The sequence below is a fragment of the Oncorhynchus gorbuscha genome, linkage group LG12, assembly GCF_021184085.1.
Source record: "Oncorhynchus gorbuscha isolate QuinsamMale2020 ecotype Even-year linkage group LG12, OgorEven_v1.0, whole genome shotgun sequence".
Classification (NCBI taxonomy): Eukaryota; Metazoa; Chordata; class Actinopteri; order Salmoniformes; family Salmonidae; genus Oncorhynchus; species Oncorhynchus gorbuscha.
Genome location: NC_060184.1, coordinates 35308995 through 35331639, shown reverse-complemented (window position 1 = coordinate 35331639; position 22645 = coordinate 35308995). Strand labels below are relative to the sequence as shown.

The 22645-nt window shown below is 43.1% G+C and overlaps 1 protein-coding gene across 1 annotated transcript in view; it reads right to left on the bottom strand.

Moving 5' to 3' along the window:
• Positions 1-22645, bottom strand: part of LOC123990933 (phospholipase B1, membrane-associated-like) — a 32644-nt gene that overhangs the window by 8231 nt on the left and 1768 nt on the right. The window contains exons 4-41 of the mRNA XM_046291961.1: positions 22537-22571; positions 20723-20804; positions 20565-20616; positions 20381-20458; positions 20210-20275; positions 20051-20121; positions 19846-19921; positions 17935-18045; positions 17684-17749; positions 17507-17578; positions 16861-16935; positions 16673-16733; positions 16025-16083; positions 15769-15848; positions 15549-15592; positions 15241-15349; positions 15044-15095; positions 14845-14925; positions 14625-14690; positions 14180-14286; positions 13859-13940; positions 13627-13731; positions 11962-12057; positions 9871-9942; positions 9579-9656; positions 9307-9367; positions 8997-9055; positions 3296-3363; positions 3100-3143; positions 2390-2492; positions 2119-2170; positions 1764-1844; positions 1578-1643; positions 1353-1447; positions 1152-1233; positions 825-929; positions 623-718; positions 132-206 (exon numbers count right to left, since the gene is read on the bottom strand). Of these exons, the coding sequence (XP_046147917.1) occupies positions 132-206; positions 623-718; positions 825-929; positions 1152-1233; positions 1353-1447; positions 1578-1643; positions 1764-1844; positions 2119-2170; positions 2390-2492; positions 3100-3143; positions 3296-3363; positions 8997-9055; positions 9307-9367; positions 9579-9656; positions 9871-9942; positions 11962-12057; positions 13627-13731; positions 13859-13940; positions 14180-14286; positions 14625-14690; positions 14845-14925; positions 15044-15095; positions 15241-15349; positions 15549-15592; positions 15769-15848; positions 16025-16083; positions 16673-16733; positions 16861-16935; positions 17507-17578; positions 17684-17749; positions 17935-18045; positions 19846-19921; positions 20051-20121; positions 20210-20275; positions 20381-20458; positions 20565-20616; positions 20723-20804; positions 22537-22571 (2863 nt within the window). The remainder of the gene's footprint in view (positions 1-131; positions 207-622; positions 719-824; positions 930-1151; positions 1234-1352; positions 1448-1577; positions 1644-1763; positions 1845-2118; positions 2171-2389; positions 2493-3099; positions 3144-3295; positions 3364-8996; positions 9056-9306; positions 9368-9578; positions 9657-9870; positions 9943-11961; positions 12058-13626; positions 13732-13858; positions 13941-14179; positions 14287-14624; positions 14691-14844; positions 14926-15043; positions 15096-15240; positions 15350-15548; positions 15593-15768; positions 15849-16024; positions 16084-16672; positions 16734-16860; positions 16936-17506; positions 17579-17683; positions 17750-17934; positions 18046-19845; positions 19922-20050; positions 20122-20209; positions 20276-20380; positions 20459-20564; positions 20617-20722; positions 20805-22536; positions 22572-22645) is intronic.

The following is a 22645-nucleotide window of genomic DNA, read 5'->3' as shown; positions in this document are numbered from 1 at the left end:
TCATTGTCACCAAGGCTGGTCACCAGCGAAACCAGTACTAGTCACCAGCATATGCTGGTCTATGCAGTTTTTTCAGCAGGGAAACTTTTCTCCAATAAATGTTGTGTTCATATCATGTGCATTCAGCATACCTCAGAGGGGCAGTTGATCTTGGTGCGGTCGTATGTGAAGTTGTTGTAGCCCTGCTTCATGCCTACCGGCTCCAACTGTAAAAACAAAACAATAACGTTGTCAGACCACAAACCTGTATGCGTGGAAATACACTGACCATAGAGCTCATGTGTTTTGAGTTAAGCTTCAGAGGGGCAGGTAGCCTAGTGGTTAGAGCGTTGGACGAGTAACTGAAAAGTTGCAAGATCGAATCTCCGAGCTGACAAGGTAAAAATCTGTTGTTCTGCCCCTGAACAAGGCAGTTAACCCACTGTTCCTAGGCCATCATTGAAAATAAGAATTTGTTCTTAAATGACTTGCCTAGTTAAATAAAGGTCAAATAAAAAAAGAGTGCTCTCTATGTAGCCTGGTCCCAGATCTGTGGGTGCTGTCTTGAAAATGAACATGGGGAGTTGGCAAGACAGCACAAACAGGTCTGGGACCACACTACTCTTTATGTGGCTGTCTTTACCATGTTGTTCCAGAGAGCAATGGCCATCTCAGCGTGTGCTCGCTCACTGATGTGGAAACAGTCCACTGAGAAGAAACTCAGGTCAGGCTTCCCAATCTGAGGAGACAAGAGAACGCAGTGTCAGTGTGTGTGTGTGTGTTTGTGCGGGCTTGCACATACATGCATGCATGTGTGTGTGTGCGCGCAGTTAAACCACACTCACCCCAATGAGAGGGACAAATGCGTTTCGTAAGTAGGGTTGAACAACTACAGTGAAGTCCTCTCGCCCATCATAGCGCACCCCAGAGACCAGTCTCTCAGTCTCGATCTGGACAGAAGCACAGAGAGAGTAGAGAGAACAAAGAGACACTGTTAAGTATTGTAGAATTGTGTCGGATTGATCGCATCACATCGAATCCCTGTATCTTTATCTGTGGAGCTTATGTATCTCTGAGTAACACACTTTACATGACACATTGGAACATTGGCAAAGACCCTCCAAATTCCAGATGTTTTAAGACTGGTAGTTCAGACCTTTTTCTGCACTTACCTGGTACTCCTGGTTGATCCGCCTAACCTCTGCAAGCTCAGGAGAATTCTCTTCAGGGTTCAAAAAGCAGGGGCAAGCGTTCCTGTGCAAAAACAAAGACCCTTGAGAGGAAACATTCTGAATATACACATTCTACCGACATACGATGCAATGGGTGTGGCTGCAGTCTTTGTGGGGGAATGGGGAGGTCCCCAAACAAACCTCTGTATGAGGTTGCAGACCAGATCGTTCTTCCTGACACTCCTCAACGGATTAATTTCCTGAACCTCGATAACATTGACCATTACCCTGGGTACCTTGGCGAGAGAGATGGAGGGAGAGAGAAAAGAGGGGTTTAGATCTTTAGATTCTGCAAATGATCCTTGTTGAGTAAGTACAGGCTTTCACCTATAATAGATCTCCATTACCAAGCTGTCCATCACTTACCTCTTTGTACAGCATGTCCAGGCTCAACATCAGATTCTCACTGTAGTTCTTGGGTGTAAGGTTGTGCTGTGCAAAGAAGAGCATATAGTAAATAACACTACCACAGTTCCCCAGTGTGCAATAAAGTTATTAAGATTGTAATACTTTTTTGTGTCTTTTGTTTGACTTTAGGATAAGAATACATACATGGTCCATGCAATAATCACACAGATCCCTGGCACCAACTAATAAGGTCACTAGCTTCCAATCCTGTTCAAAATTCACCTTCTGTGTGGAAGACGAAGGGATACAATGAGAAGAGAGAAAAATAGCTATAGATTATCATACACGTATATAATACAACAATATGGAATTATGATTACTAACTGAGTCCAGTATAACTATTCAACACATTGAAGAGGCTGCGTCCCAAATTGAAACCGATTCTCCATGTGGTGCACTACTTTTGACTAGGGCCCATAGAACTCTGGTCAAAAGTAGAGCACTATGTAGAGCACTATATATGGAACAGGTGCCAATGGGACATAGAACAGAGTCTCACCTTGTCATCTTTCATGGCCTTGATGAGAGCTTGGACTTGGGCTGAGATGTCACTACAAGAGACATTTGTTAAAATGTGGTGTTTATTAGGCCTTTATTCAAATGAGAAGAAAAGACAGGAGTAACTCAGGGGGAGGTGATAGGCTAGCAGCCAGAGCTGCTGGCAATGAAAGGATGACACAAAAGAAAAGGAAGGGAAATAGATTGACAGGAAAAAGAGGACAGTGAGTGGACGAGGGAACAGAGAGGTCTAAACTTAGCTCTCTACTCACAAGGCCATGGCTCCAGGCACCGCCATGTTGAAGCCGTTATTCTGCAGAAAGCCCTGACCCTTGGAGAATCCCTGGAGGGAAGGGTTGAATTTCTTCAGGATGTCTGAGAAAGAGAGATGGGAAATACTTATTGGCTTATTCTGGTAAAGCACACAGACATTTCAGTATCAAATGGTCCATTTTAGCTAAACTACAGAGGGGGTGCTTGATGAAGAATGTTTCCTCTATACAAGGAGGCTGCACTCCAAAGGAATGTCATGATATCATGTGCTGAGACCGCCATCTTGTGGATATGTGGAATGCTGCAAAGCCACAAGATGATGGGACGGGTGATGTCATGTCTTGTGCACTGTGAATTCATTGAAGTCTTTCTCCAAAGATGTGACAGAAACGGGTCGTATGTGAAATCATCAGTGTGAGGAAGCTACTCTGAAAATATAGCGTACCAAGCTACAAATTACTTCACCCCGGAAGAAGTTAAGAAACGTATAGTTTACTTAACTTTTCAAAAGTAGCTCACTACATCCAAACTGCTGAGTAAAAAAATGTCATACCTAAATCTGAAATGCCATAGACTACAAATTGCAAGAACAGATCACTCTGGAGTCAGATGTTAACCAAATTTGTAATTTATCCTACTAAACACAAAAAACAAGTTTTCCTTTAAAATGAGCCAATAGGATCAGTGACAAGAGGAAATAGTGACTCACTTGGTAGTGTGGTGACTGTTTCCAAGGTCTGATCTCCTCCGATACTGCAGAAATGCGCACACATTTAGTCAATTTCACTGATGACAATTGTTAAAAAACAGTATGGCAGTGTCAATGTGCTCTGCAAGTGGTCCATAATATGTATGCTGTGTAGTATGACTATTTTTATGTATGCATGATTCATTACAGTAGGTACCTCCATGACACTCCTTTATACTGTGTGTTGAGTTGCAACACGTTCTTTGCCTTGGCTCCAACTGCTGCCTGCAAACAGATTACAACAAAGGCACATAAACAACCCATCATGTAACAAATATACTGTATCCTCTCAGCACAAAGGATAATATAACAGTCAGACACAAGCATGTACATTATTATGCATATGAATACCCTTGACTTGCACAAACACTTAGAACATCAATGGGGCATCACTAATGCCAAACGACTCCCTGATAACAAATGATTAGATGGTTCATATCAGGGTTTTTCTGGATCAAAAAGTGGCTAAGGTGGTGGGCATGGCAGGGGGCGTGGCAGAGGGTATGGCGATATTCCATGATGGCGTAGCAGTGCGGACGTGTTTGTTGTTGTCCCGTGTAAATTGTATGTTTTTTCATATTTTTGTTGTTGTATATATTTCAATATATTTAAACCTTTTTTTCCCATTTTCAAATTAAATATACCTTCCAGCAACCCGCCTCACCCAGTGTGATACGGATCTGCTATTTTTAGACCTTATAGCTAGAACCCCTATCAGGGGCTAGCCATCAGAAGCTAATCAGCTACTAGCTATTTAGTCATTGTTAGCCACTGCTAGCTGCTTTTACCTTTAGCTCAGACACCAGCTGCTTTTAGCCTGGATAATACCTGCCAGTCTGCACAGCACGATATCAACCCTGAGCATATCGGACTGCTTTTGTCCACTACATCACCGGATTCCTGCCGTAAGCTCTGGACCATTACACTGGATTATAGCAGCAAGCTAGCTGCTACAGAGTGGCCCAGCTAGTTTTGAGCCAGGCCCATCTCCCGGCCTGCTCAGTGGACCCTATGATCACTCGGCTACACAGCTGATGCCTCCCGGACCCTTCACTAACACGACTAGAAGCAACTACATCACCAGATTCCTGTTGTGAGCTCTGGACCTTTGCACCGGATGTACCGGCGTGACTATAGTGGCTAACGCCCTTGTCCCAAAGCTGGCACCAGTTAACCTCGAGTCAGGTGCATCTCCCGGCTAGCAAACTAAATTACTCCAGCTACAATACCTATTTTGCCAATTGGCCTGGACCCTTTGTCGACAAGGAGTCCCGCCGAATCATCACAACTGGTCTGCCGACGTAATTCCGTCCGATGTGCCCTCAACCGGCCTTTGCCAGAAGTCGGTGACGCCCTTGTACCGAAGCTAGCACCAGTTAGCCTTGAGCCACGCACATCTCCTGGCTAGCGTAGTAACGACTGCCTAACGGCTTTCCTGTTTCATCTATTGCTGTTCACTGGACCCTATGATCACTTGGCTACATAGCTGATGTCTGCTGGACTGTTCATTAATCACGGTACTCCATTTTGTTTATCTGTCGGCCCCAGCCTCGAACTGGCTCAGGCCCTGTGTGTAGTTAACTGACCCTCTCTGCCCATTCATCTCCATTTTACCTGTTGTTGTTGTCTTACCTGTTGTTGTCTTAGCTAGCTCTCCAAATCAACACCTGTGATTGCTTTATGCCTCGCTTTATGTCTCTAATGTCAATATGCCTTGTATACTGTTGTATAGGGTAGTTATCATTGATTTATTTTACTGCAGAGCCCCTAGCCCCACTCAACATGCCTCAGATACCTATTAGGTCCCACCTCCAACACAAACGGTGACTTCAACTAGCATAACTAGTGTCTCCAGAGATGCAACCTCTCTTATCGTCACTCAATGCCTAGGTTTATCTCCAATATACCCGCATCCTACCATACCCGTCTGTACATTATGCCCTGAATCTATCCTACCACGCCCAGAAATCTGTTCCATTTATTCTCTTTTCCCAATGCACTAGACGACCAGTTCAGATAGCCTTTAGCCGTACCCTCATCCTACTCCTCTGTTCCTCGGGGAATGTAGAGGTTAACCCAGGAACTGTGTGTCCCATTGGCGCTCTCATTTGTTGCCTTCTGTAACCGTAAACACCTTGGTTTCATGCATGTTAGCATCAGAAGCCTCCTCCCTAAGTTTGTTGGCTTAGGAAGGCCACCAAAAACTGAAATTTCCATCCCCAACTACAACATTTTCCATCAAGATAGAACTGCCAAAGGGGGAGGAGTTGCAATAAACTGCAGACATAGCCTGCAAAGGTCTGTTATACTTTCCAGGTCTATGCCCAAACAGTTCGAGTTTCTAATTTAAAAAATGAACCTCTCCAGAAGTAAGTCTCACTGTTGATGCCTGTTTTTGACCCCCCTCAGCTCCCAACTGTACCCTGGACACCATATGTGAATTGATTGCCCCCCATCTATCTTCAGAGTTTGTTCTGTTAGGTGACCTAAACTGGGATATGCCTCCTACAATCTAAGCTAGATGCCCTCAATCTCACACAAATTATCAGGAAACCCACCAGGTACAGCCTTGAATCCGTAAACATGGGCACCCTTATAGATATTATCCTGACCAACTTGCCATCCAAATACACCTCTGCTGTTTTCAATCAGGATCTCAGCAATGACTGCCTCATTGCCTGAATCCGTTATGGGTCCGCGGTCAAACGACCACCCCTCATCACTGTCAAACGCTCCCAAAAACACTTCTGCAAGCAGGCCTTTCTAATCAACCTGGCCCGGGTATCCTGGAAGGATATTGACCTCATCCCGTCAGTAGAGGATGCCTTGTTGTTCTTTAAAAGTAATTTCCTCACCATCTTAAATAAGCCCCTTTCAAAAAATGTAGAACTAAAAACAGATATAGCCCTTGGTTCACTCTAGACCTGACTGCCCTCGACCATCACAAAAACATCCAGTGGCGTGCAGCACTAGTATTGAGGAAAGCAAAGGCTAGCTTTTTCAAACAGAAATTTGCATCCTGTAGCCAAAAAGTTTTAGGACACTGTAAAGTCCATGGAGAATAACAGCACCTCCACCCAGCTGCCCACTGCACTGAGGCTAGGAAACACTGTCACCACAGATAAATCCACGATAATCGAGAACTTCAATAAGAATTTCTCTTCGGCTGGCCATGCTTTCCTCCTGGCTACCCCAACAGCTCTGCACCCCCCCCCCCCCAGCTACTTACCCAAGCCTCCCAGCTTCTACTTCATCCAAATCCAGATAGCTAATGTTCTGAAAGAGCTGCAAAACCTGGACCCGTACAAATCAGCTGGGCTAGACAATCTGGACCCTCTCTTTCTAAAATTATCCGCTGCCATTGTTGCAACCCCTATTACTGTTCAACCTCTCCTTCGTATCGTCCAAGATTCCTAAAGATTGGAAAGCTGCCGCTGCCGCTCTTCAAAGGGGGTGACTCTAGACCCAAACCGTTACAGACCTATATCCATCCTGCTCCGCCGCTCTAAAGTCTTCAAAAGCCAAGTTAACAAACAGATTACTGATCATTTCGAATCCCACCGTACCTTCTCAGCTGTGCAATCCGGTTTCCAAGCTGGTCACGGGTGCACCTCAGCCCCGCTCGAGGAACTAAACGATATCATAACCGCCATTGATAAAAGATAGTACTGTGCAGCCGTCTTCATCGACCTGGCCAAGGCTTTTGACTCTGTCAATCACATTATTTTTATCGGCAGACTCAAAAGCCTTGGTTTCTTTTCTCAAATGACTGCCTCGCCTGGTTCATCAACTTCTTCTCAGAAAGAGTTCAGTGTGTCAAATCGGAGGGCCTGTTGTCCAGACCTCTGGCAGTCTCTATGGGGGTACCACAGGGTTCAATTCTCGGGCCGACTATTTTCTCTGTATACATCTGGCACTTCCTTGGACACTGTGTTAACAAACCTCCAAACAAGCTTCAATGCCTTACAACACTCTCTCCGTGGCCTCCAACTGCGCTTAAATGCTAGTAAAACTAGATGCATGCTCTTCAAACCGATCACTGCCCGCACCTGCCTGCCCGACTAGCATCACAACTCTGGACGGTTCTGATATGTGGACAACTACAAATACCTAGGTGTCTGGCTAGAATGTAAACTCTCCTTCCAGTCTTATATTAGGCATCTCCATTCCAAAATTAAATCTAGAATTAGCTTCCTTTCGCAACAAAGCCTCCTTCACTTACGTTGCCAAACATACCCTCGTAAAACTAACTATCCTACCGATCCTCGACTTTGGCGATGTTATTTACAAAATAGCTTCCAACACTTTACTCAGCAAACTGGATGCAGTCTATCACAGTGCCATCATTTTTATCACCAAAGCCCTATATACCACCCACCACTGCGACCTGTTTGCTCTCGTCGGCTGGCCCTCGCTACATATTTGTCGCCAAACCCACTGGCTCCAGGTCATCTATAATTCTTTGCTAGGTAAAGCTCCTGTGACGACCCTCCCACTCTGTCTGCCGTATTCTCTCTTTGTTCTTGTTTCCTTATTGGGATGCCGGTGGGCGGAGTTGGGAGGGTCGTCAGCTACATGGGAAACACCTGGGCCATGTGTCTCCCAGGATAAATAGACCTCTTCCACATTCATATAGTTGTTAGTTAATAAATATATATTTTGCTACTCCTTATCTCCATGTTGTCTCCCTTTGTTACGGGCTTTGAGCCGGTTCGTGACACTCCGCATTATCTCAGCTCACTGGTCACCATAGCACGTGCCCGTAGCACGTGCCCCAGCAGGTATATCTCACTGGTCATCCCCAAAGCCAACACCCCTTTTGGCCGCCTTTCCTTCCAGTTCTCTGCTGCCAATGACTGGAACGAATTGCAAAAATCGCTGAAGTTGGAGACTAATCTCCCCTCGCTAACTTTAAGCATGAGCTATCTGAGCAGCTTACCGATCGCTGCAGCTGTACACAGCCCATCTGTAAATAGCCCATCCAACGACTTACCTCATCCCCATATTGTTTTTATTTACTTTTGTGCTCTTTTGCACATCAGTATTTATACTTGCCCATCATCATCTGCACATCTATCACTCCACTGTTAATTTGCTAAATTGTAATTACTTTGCTATTATGGCCTATTTATTGCCTACCTCCTTTCTCCATTAGCACACACTCTATGTAGATTTTTCTATTGTGTTATTGACTGTATTTTAGTTTATCCCACTTGTAACTCTGTGTTGTTTTTTATTGCACTGCTTTGCTTTATCTTGGCCAGGTCACAGTTGTAAATGAGAACTTGTCCTCAACTGGCCTACCTGGTTAAATAAAGGTGAAAAAAAAGAATGAGCTAGGTCAGACATCAGCGCAGCTACATTTTAGAGTCCCCCATCTTGGCGCTGGAGAGAAATTTGAGCATTTTTATGTCAATTTCCAGCAATTCTACACATTTTCTTTTGTTCAAACATAATAACAAAATTAATACTGCTAAATTCATAGTTTTTGGAATCTTTAATTCTCTCTGACTGTAGCTTTTATTTCGGTGATTGTTAGTTCCCAAAGATGAGATTATAAAAAAATATATATGTCCATTCTCTTTTCTACATACTTTGTTTAGTCGTTTAAGTTTACACTTAAAGCGTTTTTCATCCCTAAAATGAATTTCCCAAAAAATGCACCAAATGGTTTTTTTTTACACTGTTCGGACTTTTAAGGCCAGCCCAAAGATTACAATGGCATGAAAATCCCTGGATATGTCAGCAAATGTACTATCAACACTTTCAGATTGTTCTATTTTACAAGAACACATGCATGCACACAGGCGTGCGCACACACACATCAACATATCACACCAACATAAACACTCTCTTACAGTGTTTGAGTCTCCCAGTGCTGCCACCACCTTAATGTCTCCTGGTCGCAGCTTATGAACTGGGGACAGAGGAACAGATTGATACATAAACACAAATACACCAGCATCTCTTTACTTTCCATTGTCCATAATGTTACAACAAATGAATCATAGACTGTTGGGTTTCGACACCTATCTCAGACACGTTGTGTGATTGGTGTGGTGAGGAGGTTGGACAAATGTCATGCAACCAGATCATTGGCCTTCCCTTAGTCATGCACTTCCTCGTATGAAACCTTGTCATCTCTTACTACACTTCTCTCACTCTCACCTGATGTAGGCACAGAGGTGGATGGAGCAAAATTCCCACAAGAGAAGTCACTTCCCCAGTTCTGGGAGAGAAGACAGACAATATATTGACAGATGAATGTGAGACAGTATTGTCAAATATTGAATACCTAAATTAACTATGAACACATTGCTGTCATAACAGTTATCATTACTCCTCTATCGCTTGAAAGTTTTGACTTGGTCCACCTTATCTACACATGTACATTTCTTTACCGGAAGGCACAGAGATTTAAACCTGGAATGGTGGCCTACTGTAATTGGTGGAAGTGTTGGGGTGGGTTCCTCATAGGTGTAGTTGCTGTTGACATAGGTCCGCACGAATGGTGAGGTCTTGGAGGAAGTCAGAGACACAGTTGTATCAGCTAAACATATAGTACTATCAACACTTTATATTCATGAATTGACATGTTATAATTGCACTCTTTTCTGTAAAACTCCCAAAAGGGTGACCAAAATATATCAGTAAATGCAATTAAATAAAGTCAAGACGTCACAATAGTTCTATAATTCGGACAATTGTAAACATATTGTCCTAATATTGTACCTTAGAGGGGCATTTCACAGGGATAGCATCATTAAAGTCCTGTTGGGCAGTCTTCTTGCCCAGAGGCTCCAGCTAGTGGAACGCAAAAGCAACAAGAATGATTCAGCAACATGTCAGAGAATTGAAAAGAACTGGGAGGATTGTCGTACAGCTTGCGTTTCAACTCAAGGTATTATTTGTGTCTCAATTTTGTGAATCTTCCTTTATGTCCCTCAGTGCAACACAGTGTTGTTTTTGGGTAGTGACAGTCAGAGCCACATACTGTATATGTTATGACATGTCACATGTATTGTCACATGTATATATGAAATGTCAGATTCTATATAATATATAGATGGATATATGTGAGGTGGCCTACGAGAACCTGCCAGGTGTCACAGATGACTTATTGTTAGAAAAAAAGCAAAATGCAACAAAAATGTGTTTTTGTGGAAATTGAGATTTTTTGTTGTTTTTAATATTTGAAACCCTACAGATAAATTACATCAGGCTGGTTTAGACACAGGATAATTAGGTAGATTGTTATTAATGTAGTCGTATAAAGTTGTAATTTACAATCATCAATGTAGTTATGAATACAAGTGGGTCGGATTTTAATTTGGTCTAAAAGTAGCCATACGCCGTAGCTAATGAGTAACGTTCATAAAAGAGGTTCAGACTTTCCTCTGATGCTGCTTGATCAGTGGTTAGCTGGCCAAAATGTAATGAAAAGTGATTCAAATATATTAAAAGTATTGCAGTAATTTCAGCCGTTCAGAATGATTAAGATTATAGGTAGCAAAGCAATCAATATCATATCAGTGGCGGTTTTTAGCTTGTACGGCTCCCTGGGCAACAATATGCAAAATGCAACAATATGTCTGTGAAACTATATATTCACACTATTATGAATGAATTGTGGTTTATTTGGTAGCATTTCATAGTGTGACTGATTTTACTAATTGCATTAGTACTGTATAAAGTTAGAGGTGCGCTTTTTAATAGATTCCCCTGCTCCCCCTACCTTCCCAGGCAGTAGCCTGCCCAGCTCACAAACTAGAATCAGGGTGCCCACTCCGAAAAGGTTAATTGACCCACAGTCCCACACGGTGACATGATATCATTGACGTGCAAATGAGCGATAGAAAACCGATCGCGCAAATGTCACTATTCCAAAACAATGTCGCCTATACCTAAATCCGCCACTATATCCTATCCTACACTTGTTGGAAGCCGAGCTAGCTAGTTAAGTACACAGTGCATTAGCTAGACGTTATAAACTATCAGGCCACTACCTGCATCTACTTTGAATTTGTTCAAGGTAGACTATAGCCAGTGTTGTTGGAGTAACAGTACTGTTGAAGACAAGTTTGAAGACAAGATGGCATAGCTAATTATTACCATTATTTTTGCCATCTTTCATGCCATCCAGTGTTGTATATAGTCAAATCAAACAGATATTTCTTTAATGTTTTTCGTTTTAGGGATTTGTTGTTGACGGTTCATAATCGCAGTGAAATGTACGTTATTTTTTTGTATCATTATATTATACTGTATATGTATCTATGATATATAGTAGAATAATTCATTCTGGTAATGATTATTGAATGCAAACAATACCAGCAGTTGCTGTTTAAAAAAATAATAAATGTAGTGACAATCTCTTTTGAAACAATCCAGTTGAGTGTCTTTGAATGCCGTTTTCTCCGTTTTTACGTTTTGGCTGAAGTCAACTTTAAAACCTCCTAACTTGGGACAGTCTGTAGTTTTCAGAACTTCAAAACTAGTTCAGAATTTGACAATGTGAAGGGTTTGCCTAGGCTGCCATACATATTATGTGTTACACTCATAGCACATTTCTATCTAGAAGCAAAAAGGGTTGTTGTGCTGTCCCCATAGAAGAACTCTTTTAAGAACCCCTTTTGGTTCCAGGTAGGACCCTTTTGGATTTCATGTAAAAACCTTTTCCACAGAGGGTTCTACATGGAACACTAAAGAGTTCTAGCTGGAACCCAAAAGAGTTCAAGCTGTAACCAAAAAGGGTTCTATCTGGGGACAGCCACAGAACCCTTTTAGAACCCCATTTTTTCTAAGAGTGTTATTGGGTCTCACCATGTTGTTCCAGAGACCACGAGCCATCTGAGTCTGGGCCTTCTGACTGAGATGGAAGCAGTCAGGACTGAAGTAAGTGCGGTCTGGACGTCCATCCTATGTGTCAGACAGAGAGTGTAGTATGAATATGTGTGCTTGTGTGTGTGTGAAAGACAAAAAAATTAAAAGGTGTGCAGGTGAGTTTAGAAGCCCAAGAGGATATATAGACCCCTTGACTATTCAGAGCCTTTGCTATGAGTCTCAAAATTGAGCTTAGGTGCATCCTGTTTTCATTGATCATCCTTGAGATGTTTCTACAACTTGATTGGACATGATTTGGAAAGGCACACACTTGACTATATAAGGTCACACAGTTGACAATGCATGTCAGAGCAAAAACCAAGCCATGAGGTCAAAGGGATTGTCCGTAGAGCTCCGAGACAGAATTGTGTCGAGGCGCAGATCTGGGGAAGGGTACCAAAACATTTCTGCAGCATTGAAGGTCCCCAAGAACATGGTGGCCTCCATCATTCTTAAAAGGAAGACGTTTGGAACCACCAAGACTCTTCCTAGAGCTGGTCGCCTGGCAAAACTGAGAAATCGAGGGAGAAATCAGGGACGTGACCAAGAACCCGATGGTCACTCTGACAGAGCTCTAGAGTTCCTCTGTGGAGATGGGAGAACCAGCCCGCTTGGCACATGACAGCCCACTTGGAATGGAGCAAAGTACAGAGAGATCTTTGATGAAAACCTGCCCCAGAGAGCTCAGGACCTCAGATTGGGACAAAGGTTCACCTTCCAACAGGACAACAACCCAAGCACACAGACAAGGAGTGTCTTTGGGACAAGTCTCTGGATGTCCTTGAGTGGCCCAGCCAGAGCCCGGTCGAACATCTCTGGAGAGACCTGAAAATAGCTGTGCAGCAACGCTCCGCATCCAACCTGACAGGGTTGGGAGAACTCTCCAAATACAGGTGTGCCAAGATTGTAGCGTCATACCCAAGAAGAGTCAAGGCTGTAATCACTGCCAAAGGTGCTTTAACAAGGTACTAAGTAAAGGGTCTGAATACTTATGTAAATGTGATATCTGTTTAAAAAATATATATAAATTAGCAACATTTCTAAAAACCTGTTTTTGCTTTGTCATTATAGAGTATTGTGTGTAGATTGATGATGGATTTAAATAAATAAAAAATAGAATATGGCTGTAACCTAACAAAATGTGTAAAAAGTAAAGGAGTCTAGATACTTTCCGAAGGCACTGTGTATAGAGAAAAACCTATACTTTGCTCTCTCTCTATATATATATATATTGTTCACTCAATGAAACAATGCATAGTAATTACAATTCAACATGATGTGTGTGTGTCTGTACATGCGTGTTTGCGTCTGCTGGAATATGTATGTGTGTGTGTGTATGTGTGTGTGTGTGTGCTGTGCTGTGGGTGCGTCCATATATATGCGTGTGTCTGCCGGAGTATATGTGTGCGTGTGTGCGTGTGTGGTGTGGGTGTGTCCGTACATGCGTGCTTGCATCTGCCGGAGTATATGTGTGTGTGCGTGTATTTGTGCGTTGGAGTGTGTGTCTGTCTAGCCATTTAACGGCATTGGAATATTCACACACATTGTACAGTCTTACAATTGTTGTTTTAGAGAACAGGTGAGTGACAATGCAGTGTGCCTAACCTCCATCACTGGAATGATGATGTCTCGTAGGAAAGGCTGCAGGACCACCGTGAAGTTGTTATGGGTGTCGTATCGTCCTGACTCCACTAGCTCATGCAGTCCACGCTGAAAGAGGTAACAGTTCATTTTTGTTATTGGTAATCAATGAGCAACCACCCTCTTATGGTATTTACCATAGCATCATGTATAATATTGTGGTCTCAATGCACTGCAGAATTAGTCTTTTCCATACCTGATAATCTCTGTTCAGAACATGGAGTTTCTGAAGTGTTACAGAGCCCTCCTTAGGCGAGATGACACAGGGACACAGAATACTGAAGGAGAGACACACGATCAGGTGTTACTGATCTAGACTTCAGAGATCCGTTGGTACATTACCCTGCATAATGGCAAATAAATGAAAGTGGTGGCTTGATGAGGAGGATTGCAGATAGGGGGCATCCCGACTCAAAGTGTGCATTTGCACCCTCCCTGTAATGGATTTTACAATTGTGAAAACTCCCTCCAGCAACTGCTCTAGTTATATTCTCCACATGCTGGGAGGGACTCTTACTTGGCAAGCCAGGTAGGGCACTTGAGATAGGCATTTTCTTCTGTGTGCATCTGTCTCAGAATGGGGATGTAGAGAGGCTCCACCAGGTTGACCAGGGCCCTCGGCACCTGAGAGAGAGAGAGAGAGAGAGAGAGAGAGAGAGAGATGGAGACAGACAGAGAGAGAGAGACAGCAAGAGACAGAGAGAGACACACACAGAGAGAGAGAGACACAGAGAGAGACAGAGAGACAGAGAGAGACACAGAGAGACACAGAAAGACAGAGAGAGACACAGAGAGCGAGAGACACAGAGACAGAGAGAGAGACACAGAGACAGAGAGAGAGAAAAAGTGTTTGTGTTAAACAACAAGTAATTGAAAACACAGGAATGCATGTGCTTGCTGATAAGATTTGTAAATGTAAGAATGTGGAAATACTGTAACTGTGACATGTCTACAGCTCTTACCTGTTTATGAAGGTAATCGAGAGACTCACGAATGTGGCCCACGTAGTTGTCAGTGGAGTAAAACAGCTGTGGGAATGAAAGGTAGGTAGTCAGAGCAATGGAACATGCACATCTGGTACAGGATCACTGCAGACAGAGTTCTTAGAGGACGTCACGATACAGAATGGTATTGTATTGTATCTTAATGTAGTGTATCTTATCACCAAGTATTGGTACTCACAGAGTTGTAGCAGTACTCACACATGTCATTGCCTCCAATGAACAAAGTGATAACTTTCCAGTCGTCTTGGAAATGAACGCTCTGTGAAAGAGGACAGAGGGCGAGAACGTGTTTTCCTATAAGCTTGTTTATTATATCAATCTATGTGTGGTAGGCAAACAAAAAGTAGATTGAAATATAATTCAGGATTGTCTTTTACCGAGTCATTCTTCATCCTGGCCACCAGTGCTCGCACTTGGTCTGGGATGTCCCTTAAAAACAAACACAGACAATCCAACATCACTCTTCGGCAACAGTATAAAAACTACAAAACATATTCAGTAAAACATAGTCAGTCAGAGAGGCAGGTGTATCTGGATAGAAGAGTATGATATGGACTGGTGATGAGAGACTCACTTGGCTCTTTCTCCAGCCACAGCTTGGTTGAGGAAGGCCTGAGTGGTGTGCTCTTTGCCTTTGCCCACTGAGTAGCCAGTCAGGGAGGGGTTAAACTCACGCAGGATATCTGAGCAGCAACACAAAAGACAAAAGACATATCCGTCAAACCTGAATACATTGATAACGATGCACATAAAACAACAGCATCTTTCTTACTCTTCTGAATGTAAATGTGTGAATGTGTATTCCAGTCTTTGGGCAACATTTTGGCTCCACAATTTGCCTGATAGCGAAGACAAGACGACAGTAACACGAAGGGGACTCACTGGGAAGAGTGGTGACGGTGGTGAGGTTCTCGTCTCCACCGACACTGAGAAACACAGAGGCTGGTTATAGACTATTTAGAGATGTAAACCATATAGATTAGTGTTCACCTCTACCTCCAGGTAACCCACAGCAAAAGAAGACGAACTGACAATGACTCTGCACTTTGTACTTGCTGTGTCGTTGTAGGAGCGATAAGGACCCTTTATGATAAGGACCCACCTGTATGATAACCCCCTGTACTGCGTCCGGACATCCAGTAGGTTGATTACGCTGGATCCCGATCCGACACCGTTGCCCGCCTGCCGGATAGGTCAAAGCGTGTGTTATAAATATAGCAATAGCATGAGTGTAATAATACGTCTAGCAATAAAATATGATGAGCAACAGTCCTACAACTGGGGTAATGTAGATTACTTCACTAATGTACTGTCCACTATAGTACAGATAAAAGGTAAACACGGGACAGGTGACTTACAGTCAGAGAGTCGCCCACTGCAGCTACTACTTTAATATCGCCAGGCCGGAGGGCGTGAACTGTGAACGCATAGAAGATCAGGTGGTGAGAATGATGTAAGGCAAACTTTATCCAGGGAGCACAATCAGAAACCTGTTGACATCTGTTTTCTAAAACTTTTTTTTGCCCATTTTTAATTGGGGCTATAACAGTCTATTACTAGTACTTTTGAAAGTCTTTCAACCTGAAGGAAGTGTGGTTTGAAGAGACGTTGAGAGGTGTTGTGAAATTCAGAAGATCATGAGGCAATATTGTTTTATGATCTTCTGCGTAGAAAATAACTTTATCATTGATGATGTTCTTTTACCCCCCAGTGCCTGGTCTTATCCATTCGGTTCTATTGTGTCTAATGGGCAAAGTAGAGGGAAACGGAAGGCTTATCTTTCAGCGATGGGGTCATAATATGGTGTAGCTTAAACAGGTCAAAGGATAGAGCCACATTTGCAAGACGAAAAACAGAAACCTCTTTGTTTATTGCAACGATCCCTAGTTTGGGAAACACTGCAGTAAGTGCAGGGGTTATACAAGACCAGGGCATACTGGCTGTGTCTCAACAAATACGCTGTATATTGTACACTGTACGTTGTATAGTGCGAGGATTCCTCTCACCTGAGGTGGGTGGGGAGTTGGAAGGGCTACGGTCTTCGCAGGGCATATGAGTGCCCATGATCTGACGACAAGGCACGCAGAGCACATCCAGAGTCATTACCATGTATAATGGGTATGCAGAGACCACCATGTGCAGGGGTCTAATAGTCATACAGTATCAGGCCTCATACATGACAACAATAACTCACAGGGTCGAGAAGAGGAGAGGGCTCACTGGTATGATCTGATGGAGAGTTACTCTCTGTTCTCAGGAAGGGCCGGTCCTGTGTGTGTGTGTGTGTGTGTGTGTGTGTGTGTGTGTGTGTGTGTGTGTGTGTGTGTGTGTGTGTGTGTGTGTGTGTGTGTGTGTGTGTGTGTGTGTGTGTGTGTGTGTGTGTGTGTGAGTGAGTGAGTGAGTGAGTGAGTGAGTGAGTGAGTGAGTGAGTGAGTGAGTGAGTGAGTGAGTGAGTGAGTGAGTGAGTGAGTGAGTGAGTGAGTGAGTGGAGGATGAAGGTTTGAAAACAACAACAGCATTATTTCTCAGTTGTATGAATCATACTATACTGTGTGAGACTTTTATAGGCAGCTCATAGTACAGTATGTGCACAATGTACATTATTAATCCGACACTATACTGTATTTGCCAGACTTTAGGCAGGGGTTCAAATAGTATTTGTGTTCTTTTAACTACCTTAGCTGCACTTTATTGAGCTTGGTTGGTGCAATGGAACCAATGAATAGGCCCTAAAGTACAAACTACACTCATCTGGCACTCCAGGCAGTCTCAATGAAAGTATTTGAAAGAAAACTACTTGAACCCAGGTGTGGTGTGTGTTGGAGGCCACACTCTCTCACCTCACTGGGGCATAGCAAAGAGATAATCATGCTATTTTCCTCCATGTTCTGCTGGCCTATGGTGGGCTGCAGCTGAAAAACAGAAAACAAGTCTCCTTTGTTTGCCTTGACTAGAACTAAGAGCCGAGACAATGCCACAGTGTGTTAGCAGCATGTGTAGTATTTTGTGTGACGCACCAAGTTGGTCCACATCTGTACTGCCAGTTTGTCTGTGTGTTGTTCACCCGCTCTGGGGGCAGCACTCTGTACATACATGAACATTTGTGTTACACACACTGACACACGTATGCATCAGAAATGCTAGCGTACGCACGTACCAGTATGCAAGCGTACGCACACACCATAACAACTCAACTCTGCATCACACAATAGGATAGGCACATTAATGTATAAAAATTGTAGGGAGGGTTTAATGGCTTGTCACTCACAATAAAAGAGGCGGGGTCTGATGTGATGAAGGGGGCATCCTGCAGTAAGACGGTGAAGTCATCTCTGTTGCTGTACCACTGCTTCTCCACCAGGTGTCGATCAAGGGACTCCTATTGACCACCATGAATAGTAGTTTGTAAAAATAAAAATAAACTATATATAACCTTTTTAACTGAAATATTGGTCTACTAAATCCCCAGCAAGGAGAGACGAGTGTGCCACTTTCATTTGAACTTGTAAAAATGTAAACAGCACATACAGTGGGGAGAACAAGTATTTGATACACTGCCGATTTTGCAGGTTTTCCTACTTAAAAAGCATGTAGAGGTCTGTAATTTTTATCATAGGTACACTTCAACTGTGACAGACGGAATTTAAAACAAAAATCCAGAAAATCATTTATGATTTTTAAGTAATTAATTTGCATTTTATTGCATGACATAAGTATTTGATACATCAGAAAAACAGAACTTAATATTTGGTACGGAAACCTTTGTTTGCAATTACAGAGATCATACGTTTCCTGTAGTACTTGACCAGGTTTGCACATACTGCAGCAGGGATTTTGGCCCACTCCTCCATACAGACCTTCTCCAGATCCTTCAGGTTTCAGGGCTGTCGCTGGGCAATACGTACTTTCAGCTCCCTCCAAAGATTTTTTATTGGGTTCAGGACTGGAGACTGGCTAGGCCACTCCAGGACCTTGAGATGCTTCTTACGGAGCCAATCCTTAGTTGCTCTGGCTGTGTGTTTCGGGTTGTTGTCATGCTGGAAGACCCAGCCACGACCCATCTTCAATGCTCATACTGAGGGAAGGAGGTTGTTGGCCAAGATCTCACGATACATGGCCCCATCCATCCTCCCCTCAATACGGTGCAGTCGTCCTGTCCCCTTTGCAGAAAAGCATCCCCAAAGAATGATGTTTCCACCTCCATGCTTCACGGTTGGGATGGTGATCTTGGGGTTGTACTCATCCTTCTTCTTCCTCCAAACACAGCGAGTGGAGTTTAGACCAAAAAGCTATATTTTTGTCTCATCAGACCACATGACCTTCTCCCATTCCTCCTCTGGATCATACAGATAGTCATTGGCAAACTTCAGACGGGCCTGGGCATGCGCTGGCTTGAGCAGGGGGACCTTGCGTGCGCTGCAGGTTTTAATCCATGACGGCGTAGTGTTTTACTAATGGTTTTCTTTGAGACTGTGGTCCCAGCTCTCTTCAGGTCATTGACCAGGTCCTGCCGTGGAGTTCTGGGCTGATCCCTCACCTTCCTCATGATCATTGATGCCCCACGAGGTGAGATCTTGCATGGAGCCCCAGACCGAGGTCGATTGACCGTCATCTTGAACTTCTTCCATTTTCTAATAAGTGCGCTAACAGTTGTTGCCTTCTCACCAAGCTGCTTGCCTATTGTCCTGTAGCCCATCCCAGCCTTGTGCAGGTCTACAATTTTATCCCTGATGTCCTTACACAGCTCTCTGGTCTTAGCCATTGTGGAGAGGTTGGAGTCTGTTTGATTGAGTGTGTGGACGGGTGTCTTTTGTACAGGTAACGAGTTCGAACAGGTGCAGTTCAAACAGGTAATGAGTGGAGAACAGGAGGGCTTCTTAAAGAAAAACTAACACATCTGTGAGAGCCAGAATTCTTACTGGTTGGTAGGTGATCAAATACTTATGTCATGCAATAAAATGCTAATTAATTACTTAAAAATCATACAATGTGATTTTTGGATTTTTGTTTTAGATTCTGTCTGTCACAGTTGAAGTGTACCTATGATAAAAAATTACAGACCTCTACATGCTTTGTAATTAGGAAAGCCTGCAAAATTGGCAAGTGTATCAAATACTTGTTCTCCCCACTGTAGATGTTGGGGATATAGGGGAGATGACGTAGATGTAAGACATTGAACCTGGAGGACTTGAGTGAGGATGGCCTTCAGTAGTCTGAGCTCCCCTTCATGTTTTTCCTCCATACATTGACACATCCTGTCAATAGACATAGAAGCAGTCAAATGCCTACCAGAAACTATAGCTTGAAATCACTGAAGAATTTCAAACTCAGGGAATGAGTGCACCGACTGATTGAGGAGTTGTGCAATTGGTTGAGAAAGTCACCTGTTCTGATAACGAAATCCAGTATCATACTCTCCATACCACAGTGCAACATTGACAATGGTCCGCTTCAACTGCAAACACATTAAGAGCAATCTTAACGATCATCGAAATGAATGTACTGTAGCATTGCTGAGAGTGTCACGAGTCACCAAAACCCACCTGCGACTGCAGCACCTGCAGCGCAAGATCCACCTGATGGACAGCTGCTTTGATTGTCTCGCTGACCTGCATACACACAAACACTCACTCAAAGGAACGCAGCCACGAACACTGTAAAGTCATGAAATGAAGACGTGGACTGAAATCCAGACATGTGAGTTGGCTGCTGACCTGGTCCTGACATACACAGAGCTCATCCACCTGAACGAATAGCATCACCAGCTTCCAGTCTGTGTCTAGCTCAACGGCCTATCAGAGAGAAGAACAGACACAGTCAGAGACGACAACCAGGGAAGCTGTTCTGATTCTATAGAACAGTGTGTTGGGTGGTGTAGAAGGAGAGTCGCTCGAATACCTGGTTACTCCTGAGGGAGAGTGGTAGTTCCTTTGCCTGCTCGACAAGAGCCCTGCAAATGAACAAAACATGGTCTGAAATACTACTTTTCTCACTCTTTCTTTCACGCTCTTTCTCTGTCTTTACTCACACAGGGCACAAGTGTAGTTGTGGTTTACCTGTGCTGTGAGGATTCAGAATAGAGGTTTGTCTGACCAAGGAGAGTACTGGTCATTGCAGGGTTAAACATGGTCAGCAACTCTAGCAGGGCAGAGAATAAGGGGGGAGGAAGTTGCTTGATTGTAAGTGAAATCAACATTGTCATATGCACACGACTTGGCACTTTATGGCGTGAAAAAAAAATATTATAGGAAATGGCCCCGCATGATTTATATATTAAGTACTGTATGTACTGTCTATATAGATATACTGTAGATACACGTGGGCAAATTGGTTTGACCAGACACGTAGGACTGTCTTGGTACTAACATGCAGTAAGTGCCACGTGAGTTGAGAGTACAGTGTGTCTATCTCTTTCATCTTTATTCATGTTCTTTTGTATTGTGTGAGAGGTACAATAGTCTTTATTGCTTCCTTGTGAAATTATTTCTTGTGAAATTGTTGGCAGTAAAGACTGGTGTTTCTATCGTTAGAATTGTCGGGGTTGGTACTGATACCGGTCCGATAAAGATGTCACACAGTAGTGTGAGGTTTATTAATTGATACTAAAATGAACATAATAACCTGTTAGATGGGAAACTGTTCATTCTTATATTTGTGTATTGTCTAAAACAAAAAACGACAATTATTTATATGTAATGACATGTGAAACCGTTCAACAGTTACAGTCATTTCTATAAGAGCAGGCCTAACACTCCCACTATCTCAAGTACATAATTTCTTCCAAACATATTCAGTTTTTCAATGCTTTTATCTTTTCCCACACAAGCCTATCGTTGAAAATGGTTCAGAAGACAAATGAATTGTTTAAAAAAAGGTAAAAACCTCAATTCTGTCTGGTTCTAGATTATCTTGATGAAGTGAGATGAGAATTTTACGTAAGTATACACGAGGGTCAGATTGCAATGGGAGGACATTTGGCATGGGAGAGGAAGATCTACCAGCAGGCCAAAATGTCTTATCAACCAATAAGTGTGTTTTATTGAGATATTATTTGATGCAGTCTGTAATTTGGTGCTGAAGGTCACATGAAATTAGAATGTGTATTTCTGTGTACTTGTGTCTGTCTATGTTTATAGCCTGGGTTTGAATACATATTTTCACAATAATATTAGACTGTGGAGCAAGATATTTTCTTCTGTTTCAAAGGACTAGTTTGATACATTGAGTAACCCCCAAACCCTCCGCCTTATCTCAGTTCACTGGTCACGATGGCAACACCCATCCGTAGCACGCGCTCCAGCAGGTGTATCTCACTGATCATCCCTAAAGCCAACACCTCATTTGGCCGCCTTTCGTTCCAGTACTCTGCTGCCTGTGACTGGAACGAACTGCAAAAATCGCTGAAGTTGGAGACTTTTATCTCCCTCACCAACTTCAAACATCAGCTATCCGAGCAGCTAACCGATCGCTGCAGCTGCACATAGTCTATTGGTAAATAGCCCACCCATTTTCACCTACCTCATTCCCATACTGTTTTTATACTGTTTTTTATTTATTTACTTTTCTGCTCTTTTGCACACCAATATCTCTACCTGTACATGACCATCTGATCATTTATCACTCCAGTGTTAATCTGCAAAATTGTATTATTCGCCTACCTCCTCATGCCTTTTGCACACATTGTATATAGACTGCCCATTTTTTTCTACTGTGTTATTGACTTGTTAATTGTTTACTCCATGTGTAACTCTGTGTTGTCTGTTCACACTGCTATGCTTTATTTTGGCCAGGTCGCAGTTGCAAATGAGAACTTGTTCTCAACTAGCCTACCTGGTTAAATAAAGGTAAAATAAAAATAGCAGGGGCTTACCATGAAGTCTCGATAACACTCTGGACAGCTCGCTGCTGCAGAGAGGGAGAGAAACAGAAGTTTGAAAAACCTTTCTGCGTTCACATTGACACTATGGATGATTCAATAT